We start from the raw sequence: 11300 nt of genomic DNA on the forward strand, positions 1-11300 counted from the left end.
CCAGAGACTGCCCCACTTGGGGATCCATCACATAAACAACCACCAAACCCCGAGAATGTTGAAGATGCCAGCAAATTTTCCTACAGGACCCTGATACAACTGTGTCTTGGGAGAATATGCCAATGCCTGGCAAATACAGAAGTGAATGCTCAGAGTCATCTATTGGATGGAGCAAAGGGCCCTTTGTGAAGGAACTAGAGAAAGTACCCAAGGAGCTAAAGGGACTTGCAATTGTATAGGAAGAACAATACACATGAAGTAACCATTACCCCCCACCCCAGTGCTTGTGTCTCCAGTTGCATATGTAGCAGTGGACTGCCTGGTAGGCCATCAATTTTAGGAGACGTCCTTGGTCTTGCGAAGATTATATGCCTCAGTACAGGGAGAATGCCAGGGTCTACAGCATGAGTGGGTGGGTTGGGGAGGGAACAGGGGACTGTCAGGATAGCATTTCAAATGTAAATAAAGAAAATAACTAATAAAAAAGAAAAATAATATCAACAGCAACAGAATTCTGTTTTCAGACCTCCAGTTTTTTGATATTTCAGGAGCTTTAGATCACATGAATTTGGATGGAGATTTCATAGGGGAATTAATGTAGTCCTGGGCTCTCATGCTGGTGAGTGAAGCTTGGCTTTGTGCCGGCGTCTCAGAGATTTAGGGAAGATGCTTAGTGTAAGGAAAGCTTTCTTCTATGTGTCTGGAGTCAGATGAATGAGCAGAATAGGTTTTGAACTTCTTTATTCTTTCTTTTCCCATTTTTGGGTGTGGACTGTTTTGTTCCATTCCAAAAGCCTTTGAATTGTATTTTCTTGCATGTCTTCAAGTGAATTATTTGTTTCCTCTCTAACGGTTTCTACCTTTTAGCCCGTGGTTTTCTGTATTTCTATAAAGGTGTTATTTTATCCTCATTAAGGTTATTTGTCATCTTCATGAGATGCAATTTTAGCTTAAAATCTTGCTCTTCATGAGTGTTTAAATATTCAGGGTAGAAAAACTGGGTTTTGATAATGCCAAATTACATTGGCCTCTGTTGGTTATGTCCTTTTATTTTTCTTTCACCATCTGGTCATTTCTGCTGTTAACTTGTCTGGGTATCTGGGATTGGATCAGTACTCTTTGGATACAAATAATGTAGTGTGACCTGGATTCCAGAGGGCCTCCTGGGAGTCAGGAAGTGCTGTATCTGGTTAGGGCATGCATTCAGTGTCCTTGCTTGGTGCAACCATCATATCCCACTGTCTCTGTTTTAGGCAGATCTAATAGAAGCCAGGTTGGCTTTGGGGTCTGGGGAAGGCATATTGATCTTCAATAGCTTCAGTTGGAGATGCAAACTGGAAAGACAATAGTACTCAGGAAGAGCTGGATAGATACCTCATGTGCTTATCTCTGTGGAGGTCCTAAATGATGTGGGTCTTCACCCAAAGGGCTCACCTATGTTCCTAATTATGGAAGAGCTCCTGCCAGTCAGGTAGGTTGGAAGGGTTGGGAGGTGCATCCTGCTTTCATAAGTTCAGACTACAGAGGTCCTTCAGGTGTAAAATTTTTATATAATATTGAAATTCTTTTTTGGTATTCAATATTAGTATAGTTATGTATATGGACAATGAAGATTGGAAGGGAAATTGGAGCATTTACTATAAGCTAAGTTCTATGGATTAAGAGGTTTTTAGAGGACAGCTTGCAAGAATCACCATCAGCAATCCTGCATGGAGGTTGAGTATTTGTGAAATAATATGTCATGCCAATATGATGCATTGGGTTAAAAATCCTGAGTGTAAACAAGCTATAACATATCAAATTTAGTCTCATTAGAATACATTGAATTTTCTAAAATATTTACTTTAATTATAATAGACTGAGATGTTATTTGTAAGGAAGAAAATGAAATTATATTTGTTTATGCGTAGATGTATAATGGGCATCACATTGTCTTGCAAATATCTGTGGTTAATTAATAACATCTTTGCTATTGCATATATTTTCATGAAAGAGGATGTCTTTCCATCCATGTAGATCGATGAGTGCAGATACTCAAAAGTGCTTTAATGCCTTGTATAAATCGTACTTCTGTGCCATATCAAACCTTATTTCAAATGATTGAAGAATCACAAATCAGTATCTGATTAATGGGGAAAAACAGGATAAGAATGGTTTACTAATAAATGACAACAAAATTTAATGAAAATACACCAGAAACACTTCTAAGATTATTCTCTGACATGAAAATAGGATAGAGGCCATCACATGTTCCACAGAGCATGACATGGAATCAGATAGGCAAAAAGAAAAGAGATTTTAAGAAATACTATTTGTGTTTCAAGCAACATGGAGGATGTCTCTGCAGATAAACACATGGGGCCTCACTTCTAAATCTGAGCAAATACAAGTTCAAGATTATTAAAGACCTAAATGTTTGACCTGTAGTCTTGTTTTAATGACTATGGTATGGATCCCATTCCATTGCTCATGTGCACCAAATGACTTCCAAAAGACTGCCACAGCCCAGGATGGCACAACAATAGCAGTCACAGTGGAGTGAAGAGTCAGCCTCCATGCACATTCCCAGTTAATTTGACATGGTATTAGCACCAGGTATATAACAATATGACAACAGAACACTTAATTTACCCAGTCTATTGGTTTGTACTGAAAAAATTTGCACTGAAATAGTCGTAGTTCAACCAAAGTATTAAACAAATGTGTATTCATAGTAACAAAGATAATAAAATAAAATCCATAGCAGGATTTTGTTATAATCCAGTGACATACCAACCATTCCAAAAATGGTGTTTAAGACTCACTCAATTGAATATGGATATTATGAACAAAAATATAAGGTAGTTCAAGAAATTAGAAATCAAATCAATGCTTCATCTTTGTCACTCATTGTAATCTAACCAAATTATATAAATTAGCTTTAAAAGCATGAATCTATTTTGTTTAAATTTAATCCAGGATAGAAATATTTCAAAACAAATGCCAAGTAGAAGTAAATGAAAAATATGAGGTATATGCTAACATTAGCAATAAAATTCTACCTCTTAAATGACACCTAACTTCTTTCCCTTGAGCAAAATATATGAAATTAGTCTCTAACTTCTTAATGAGGTGTGAACATACATCAACCAAAGAAATGTTTCATCAAATGTCATTGACTGCCAGGCACTGATTATCAGGAAAGAGATCAGCATATCAGTGAATGTCTGCACAGGTACTGATATTGGACAGGATGGGTGTTCAATCTTTAAAAACCCAGGCATTTTTGGAATTAGCATATTGACATGTTCTCCAGATGGCAGGAATCACAGGAAGTTTGGAGATATTTTGTAAACATGAGTGGCATACAATATATGAACAACAATATATGAACAACAGAGAGCATGGTCAACTCCAGGCTCAATGTTGCATGTGAGACTGTCCTTCCCTAAACTAGACAATGTGTTACATAATGTTTCATGATTAAACTCAACATCTGAGTGATATGGAACTTTTATGACCTTCTCACCTTCTGTCACAGTGTAGAACTTCTGATGAAATCCATTGTGTTTGTGCATAATGGCTGTTGACACATGGTCAGGTATGAACTATACAGGAGAAGATTGTCCTTGGGATTTACGCTATGAATATGAATGCAGTCATGACCCCTGAGGGTAGAAAACATGATCTCAAAACATGTTTTCAAAAATATGTTGATGAAAAGTTTTCAGACCTCAGATGTAGAGCCTGAGGCAAGAATTTTCCCTATGTATCTAGGGAGCCTGACATAGGAGAAATAGAAAGGAACTGTGAATATAATAAGTGGATCTCCAGACAGAAGTAGCCTTAATACAGACACATAGGTGTAACTGTGTGTGTGATGTCTTTCTACATCAGAAACGGATTTCACAACAGCTCCATCCTAGATCCTAGCAGACATGAAGAAGCTCTGTGCTTTCACTATTTTATTTTTGTTTCTGAAGTTTTCTCTCATCATGTGCTGTTTGACTGAACCAAGCTGCTTTTGGAGAATAAAGAATAGTGAAGATAATGATGGAGATTTGCAAAGGGAGTGTCATTTTTACCTTTGGGAAACTGAAAAATCTTATACTAATAGTAATTTTTTTAATTTAGTTTCAAATTTTAGGTAAGTCGTTAACTTTATTTAATGTATCAATGTCACTAGTTTGAAATATTTAGCTGTATACAGAAACTGTGGGTTCTGTTCTCTTCCTCACCATGTAACTTGAAGAACCTCTGAAAACGAATTTTTATATCAATCACTATTTTAATACTTCGAAATGTGTCACAGTTTAGTATAGTTTTAGTGCAATTATACTCCAGTTCACAATGCTGGACAATGTGAAGGTCTGGATTCTCTCTCTTGAGTCTTCGTTGATAATATATGTTGAAAGATATCTTTTCATCTGCCTTGAATTCACAATTCCCTCCTTTGTCTAGAACTCAATATGAAGAGAATGCATCACTGCCTATATTCAATTTTCTGCCAACACCTCATTATGATCATGCATCTAAATGCCTTCGTAAAAGTGTTACCTAATTCTGGTTTCCAACAGATGAACATGCATTGTTTCATTGAAATATTTGTGTATGGGTTGGTCTACTATATCTGGCTAAATGTATAACATTACTTATATACTTGTGAATATACATATACTTTCCTTCATAAAATAGTCTTTAAATGAGCCTCTTCCTGCAATCCTGAATTTGATACTGAATGTGGAAAAAGAATGCTAGATTATATTCAATTACCAGACTAATCTTTTTATTCAATTACACAAATGAGCAAGCACAGATTTGGCTTATTATCACTATCAGATACAAGGTCAATATTTCTATTAATTACTCAGTAATTTTAAAATTATTTAGTAGTTAATATTTATTCACAATTCCTTTCCATTCATCCTATGTCATGTGCCCTTGATACATAGGGAAAATTCTGGCCTTAATCTCTACATCTGAGGTCTGTAAAGATAAATCTATGAGAATCATAGTACTTCTTGTGGAAAAGAACCTGTTGTCAATGTGGGTATTAGGTCTGAGATCAAATTAGTGAGATTTTATCATTTGTGGCTGCAGATTATGAGGGAAAGAGTGTTGAAACTTTTTTTTACAAAATAGAAATAGTAAGAACACACTAAAAGGTAACATTAACTTGATGTGTACAATACCCTAAAGGATAATATTCTGGTCATATGGTATAACGTGTCATTTTGTATATATATCTTGAAATGGATAAATAAGATTAAATAAAATATATCCTAAAATAATTATTCTGGCCGGGCTTTGGTGGATCACTCCTTTAATCCCTGCACTTGGGAGGCAGATTTAACATATCTCATATTATAAATCTTACAGTATTTGAAATTTCATATTTCAAACATTCCCCTTATCATCACTATGCCTTGTTTTAGAATTGCAGCAAGTGAATATGAGCTTCTTCTGGTAATGTTTTTTGCTACCGATGAGATCAACAAGAATCCTTATCTTTTACCCAACATGACTTTGATGTTCTCCATCATTGGTGGAAACTGTCATGATTTATTGAAAAATCTGGATCAAGAATATACACAAATTAATGGACATATGAATTTTGTTAATTATTTCTGTTATCTAGATGATTCATGTATGATAGGTCTGACAGGACCATCATGGAAAACATCCTTAAACCTGGCAATGCATTCTTCAATGCCACTGGTAAGAAATTGTGACACTGAATGGGTTAAGAACATTAAATTACATTTACAGGTGCCTACAAGAAAACTTGGAAAGAATGCATTTGTGGGTATGCTGCTACACAAATACACACACATACATACACATTATATATATATGAATTAAATAATCAGTTCATAGATGTACTGTGCATACAGGTAAAATTGTGTTCTAGGAATTTTAGACTTGTCAGGAATAGTCAAGAATCTAATAGGAATAATACATAATGTGTATAGTACAATCTTACTGTTCTTATCTAGAGTTCTGGAAGGTGAGTAGCGATACATGTATATGAGTCCAAATATCCTAATAATCATATTCCTCACTGGAAGTTTCATCCTGTCTTCTATATCCTTTAGGTTTTCTTTGGACCATTTAATCCTAACCTACGCGACCATGACCGGCTGTCCCATGTCCATCAGGTAGCCACCAAGGACACACATTTATCACATGGCATGGTCTCCTTGATGTTTCATTTTAGATGGACTTGGATAGGACTGGTCATCTCAGATGATGATCAGGGTATTCAGTTTCTCTCAGATTTAAGAGAAGAAAGCCAAAGGCATGGGATCTGTTTAGCTTTTGTTAATATGATTCCAGAAAATATGCAGATATATATGACAAGGTCTACAATATATGATAAGCAAATTATGACATCTTCAGCAAATGTTGTTATCATTTATGGTGAAATGAACTCTACTCTAGAAGTCAGCTTTAGAAGATGGGAAGAGTTAGGTGCTCAGAGAATCTGGATCACAACCTCACAATGGGATGTCATCACACATAAAAAAGAATTCACCCTTAATCTCTTCCATGCCACTATCACTTTTGCACACCACAAAGTTGAGATTCCTAAATTTAGGAATTTTATGCAAACAATGAACACTGTCAAATACCTAAAAGATATTTCTCATACTATACTGGAATGGAATTATTTTAATTGTTCAATCTCTAAGAACAGCAGTAAAATGGATCATATGACATTCAACAACACATTGGAATGGACAGCTCTGCACAGCTGTGATATGGCCATGAGTGATGAAGGTTACAATCTGTACAATGCTGTTTATGCTGCGGCCCACACCTACCATGAATACACTCTTCAACAAGTAGAGTCTCAGAAAAAGGCAGAACACAAAAGACATTTCACTGCTTGTCAGCAGGTAAAGTTTCTTACATTTCATTATGCTTAGATATATCAATGTGATCTTTTAAATGGAACCAGAGAAACAACTGTACATTTGTTAGAGATTATTCTCTCAGTGCAATGATTTCTATAGTGCAAATGTCCCTAATGATTCTTTTACATGGAGGAATATCATGAACAAAGATAATATTTAATAGGGGGCATTACATTAATATGAATATCAGTTAGTTTTGTGAAAAGGTGTCTCAGCATTTCACCAAATGATTTCAAAATTAAAAGAGGAACCAAGAGTTTTATCATAAAAGTCTTAAGTGATGACAAGACTGAATATTTTTCTAAAATATAGTGTCTCAAAAATTGATACATGGGCTGTGGTTAATAGTTATTCATTTAAATTAACAATTTACAAAAATATAAATGATTAAGACTTCCCATTTTCTTAAGTTTATGTTCATTTTATATGTGTACACTGTATGTACATAAACTCCAACTTTTTTATTTTCACAATTTTCAGTCATTCAGACTTCCCCTTCATTCTCACATACATGGCTACATTTTTTAAAATTATTTTTGACAAACATGTTCACACAGGCACACACACACACAAACACACACACACACAAACACACCATGTTACTTGCTATCTGATAATCATTTTTTCAGGAACATTTTACCATCAAATATTAATATGAAGCATATAAATTTTCAATTATCAATTGTGTATACTGTTTTTTACTACACAGGTTTATTTCAATATAGCTGTCTTTTCTGACAATCATTAAGAAAACAGCGAAAATTCTCAACTTGGCATTATCTTTATTGATATGCATAGGTAAGCATGAATATCTTCTAGGTGTCTTCTCTGATGAAAACCAGGGTATTTACGAACCCTGTTGGAGAACTGGTGAACATGAAGAATAGGGAAAATCAGTGTAGAGAGTATGATATTTTCATCATTTGGAGTTTTCCACAAGGCCTTGGATTAAAAGTGAAAATAGGAAGCTATATACCTTGTTTTCCAAAGAGTCAACAACTTCATATATCTGATGATTTGGAATGGGCCATGGGAGGAACATCAGTGGGTATACCATAATTTTTATTTTTCAGGATATATATATTTTAAAATATGAGATTCTGTGTTTAAGACCAATTGCTACTCTTGCAAAAGATCATTCTCAGTTAAAATCTTCAAAATTTGATAACTCTTAGCTTCATGTTAATCTGGGCATAGAAGAATCAATGTCCTCTGCATTTCATGTTCAATAGCACCCATATGCCAATTCAAACACAATACAGGAATAAATTTGATAAATTTATAATATAGTATATATTTACATATAATTAATTAAAGTTTTGTAACTTTTGTAACCCATGGAATTTTCTGAATCCCTGTGAACTAATGTATAGACTACTTAACTATAGCATGTATTCATTAACATAAATGTTTCTCCAGATTCAAGGTTTTTTTTTTTATTTATATATTTTGGATTTAAAAAAATTATTTACATTTCAAATGTTTTCCAACATCCTGTTTTCCCATACTTTGTGGAGGATTGCCTTATCTGGCATCAGTAGGAGGGGAGTCCTTTAGTCCTGTGAAGACTTCATGCCCCAGCACAGGGAATGCTAGGGTGGTGAGGCAGGAGTGTGTGGGTGGGGGAGCTCCCTCATAGACACATGGGAGAAAGGTGAAGGGATAGTGTGTTCAAGTTCTTTTACACTTAGGAAAACTTTGTTAAATTTATGGGAGTCTTACATAACATATTTTGGTCATAGTCATCAAACTACTCTTCTTAGATTTACCCATATCCCCCAACTTAACCTCCCTCCATACACCTCACTATTCTTTTTTACTTTTTAATTTTTGGAATTTATAAATCATGATAGAAAATCAGGTGTCACATAATTGTTCTTTTGGATTGATCAGTTTAGGAAGAAAAAAAATTTAAATTGCTACAACCTGAATGTTACATATATAATATTACAGGATATAGTAAATATTGTGTAACATTCAGTGCATTGCAGGAAAATATAAAATAATAATGTGTCTGATACCTTTAAATAATACAGAAGAATAAGTAATATCAGAAGAATATGTATAATCATATCTGTTAGTGTCCCATGTATCAATCTATGGGTCATTATTCGTTTGACAAATGTGTGATATACACACTCACTCACACGCATATTATATAATATTTATTCACTTCTTCAGGTTCCATCCTCTGTGTGTAGTGTTGCCTGTACTGCAGGATTCAGGAAAATTCATCAGAAAGAAACAGCAGACTGCTGCTTCGATTGTGTTCATTGCCCAGAAAATGAGGTTTCCAATGAAACAGGTACATGCTTGCATGCAGGAGAAAAATTGTTGAAATTGAATACCTGTTCTTTGCAAACAAGGAATACAATATGGCCTAAATGCAAACTGATGACCTAAAATCTCCATGTTTCAGAACTTAATCAGTTAAATAATACCCACTTCGTTTGGACCCAGCAAATAAATTACAATATCTTCTTCAAACAAGGCATTTTTTTCACAATATGATAGTTACTGGTTATATATTATATAGAAAATGTTTAGGGGGACCTACCTGTGTAACAATTTTTAAAAGAATCATTTTAGGCATAATCTATGCACAGGTTTATTTTTCTTTGATTCGTTGTACAGGTAAACTTGACTAGCTGATCAGTCCATAATCTTTCCTTTCAAACCACAGCTTATTCCCTGAGAAAGACTAGATGCTCAGGGTAATACTTGTTGCTTAATGGAATATATTTTAAGAACTTAGATGGCTTAATGGATTAATAATTTCCTGTTAAAGAGTTAGAACAAGAGTGAAGTTTTGAAGAATGCAGCATCAGATGGGATACTGCTTATCGTCAATCACTCCCTCTCTAAGGAAAGAGGGATGAATATGGACAACCATAGCCTTTATGACATGGAGCTTGGAGTGTGTATTTGTGAAGAAAGAGATTGTAAAACAATGAGAGGGAAATGTATATGTATATGAGGCATATAACTTCAAGAATGAAAATATTCCTTTATGCAAATAGTACTTGCATGAGTAATTGTATGTTCTGGTTCCTAGGTACGTATACAGACAAAGGGCATACCCACAAAGAAAACAAAATACATGATGCACTTCATCAAGTGGTATCAACAAAGATGTCTGCATACTACCCGTGTCTGTGAATAGTGCATTTATGTTTGGAGGAATTAAATAATCTGAAATTATTATTATTATTATTAGTCATCATATTTTGTTTTTATTTAATAATTATTTTTTCTGTTCTACTTCATACGATGATGTTTTGTTCAATCACAAACATAGGTTAATACAGAGCAATCTTAAGTTCGAGGTTCTACAGCAAAAAGGAATGGAATAGATGCTCAACACCAAATGATTTGTTAATATTTCCTATGAATAACACAAATATAAAATTATTACCTATGTAATTATGATATCTTATACGGGTTATTTTCATTTGCCAGCAGATATGGAACAGTGTGTGAGGTGTCCAGAAGATAAGTATGCCAACATAGAGCAAACCTACTGCCTCTCAAGAGCTGTATCGTTTCTGGCTTTTGAAGACCCATTGGGGAAGGCTCTAGGCTGCATGGCCCTGTCGTTCACAGCCATCACAATTCTAGTCCTCGTCACATTTGTGAAGTACAAGGATACTCCCATTGTGAAGGCCAATAACCGCATTCTCAGCTACATCCTGCTCATCTCTCTAGTATTCTGCTTTCTCTGCTCCCTGCTCTTCATTGGACATCCCGACCAGGTCACCTGCATCCTGCAGCAAACCACATTTGGAATATTTTTCACTGTTGCTGTTTCTACAGTGTTGGCCAAAACAATAACTGTGGTCATGGCTTTCAAACTCACTACTCCAGGAAGAAGAATGAGAGGGATGTTGGTATCAGGGGCACCTAAATTGGTCATTCCCATTTGTACCCTAATCCAACTTGTTCTCTGTGGAATCTGGTTGGTAACATCTCCTCCCTTTATTGACAGAGATATCCAATCTGAACATGGGAAGATTGTCATTCTTTGCAATAAAGGCTCTGCCCTTGCCTTCCACGTTGAACTTGGATACTTGGGCTCCTTGGCTCTTGGGAGCTTCACTTTGGCTTTCTTGGCTAGGAACCTTCCTGACACATTCAATGAAGCCAAGTTCCTAACTTTCAGCATGCTGGTGTTCTGCAGTGTCTGGATCACCTTCCTCCCTGTCTACCACAGCACCAGGGGGAGGGTCATGGTGGTTGTGGAGGTTTTCTCCATCTTGGCTTCTAGTGCAGGGTTGCTAATGTGTATCTTTGTCCCAAAGTGTTATGTTATTTTAATTAGACCAGATTCAAACTTTATAAAGAACCACAAAGGTAAATTGCTTTATAGAAACTTTCATGGTATGAAAATGTTAGATGATATTCAAC

At 35.3% G+C, this 11300-nt stretch overlaps 1 protein-coding gene across 2 annotated transcripts; it reads left to right on the forward strand.

Annotated features, from left to right (window-relative positions):
* Nucleotides 1–3856: 3856 nt before the first annotated feature.
* Nucleotides 3857–10508, forward strand: LOC147000001 (vomeronasal type-2 receptor 116-like). Of its 2 annotated transcripts, none has more exons than XM_085834304.1 (4): nucleotides 3857–4126; nucleotides 5415–5697; nucleotides 6075–6878; nucleotides 10356–10508. In XM_085834304.1, the coding sequence occupies exons 1-4, from the start codon at nucleotides 3918–3920 to the stop codon at nucleotides 10374–10376; spliced, it is 1317 nt and encodes a 438-aa protein (XP_085690430.1). In that variant the 5' UTR covers nucleotides 3857–3917; the 3' UTR covers nucleotides 10377–10508. The 2 variants fall into 2 exon arrangements, with proteins under 2 accessions (XP_085690430.1, XP_085690431.1); XM_085834305.1 differs by having other exon boundaries at nucleotides 10359–10508.
* The last annotated feature ends 792 nt before the right edge of the window (nucleotides 10509–11300 follow it).

The sequence above is a fragment of the Mus caroli genome, unplaced genomic scaffold (assembly GCF_978045245.1).
Source record: "Mus caroli unplaced genomic scaffold, Mus_caroli_1 scaffold_22, whole genome shotgun sequence".
Lineage (NCBI taxonomy): Eukaryota > Metazoa > Chordata > Mammalia > Rodentia > Muridae > Mus > Mus caroli.

Coding starts and splice junctions, on each gene's coding strand:
- LOC147000001 (XM_085834304.1), top strand. CDS start 3,918: ATGAAGAAGCTCTGTGCTTTCACTATTTTATTTTTGTTTCTGAAGTTT. Junction 4,127..5,414: donor AATTTAGTTTCAAATTTTAG/GTAAGTCGTTAA, acceptor GCCTTGTTTTAG/AATTGCAGCAAGTGAATATG. Junction 5,698..6,074: donor TGCATTCTTCAATGCCACTG/GTAAGAAATTGT, acceptor TATATCCTTTAG/GTTTTCTTTGGACCATTTAA.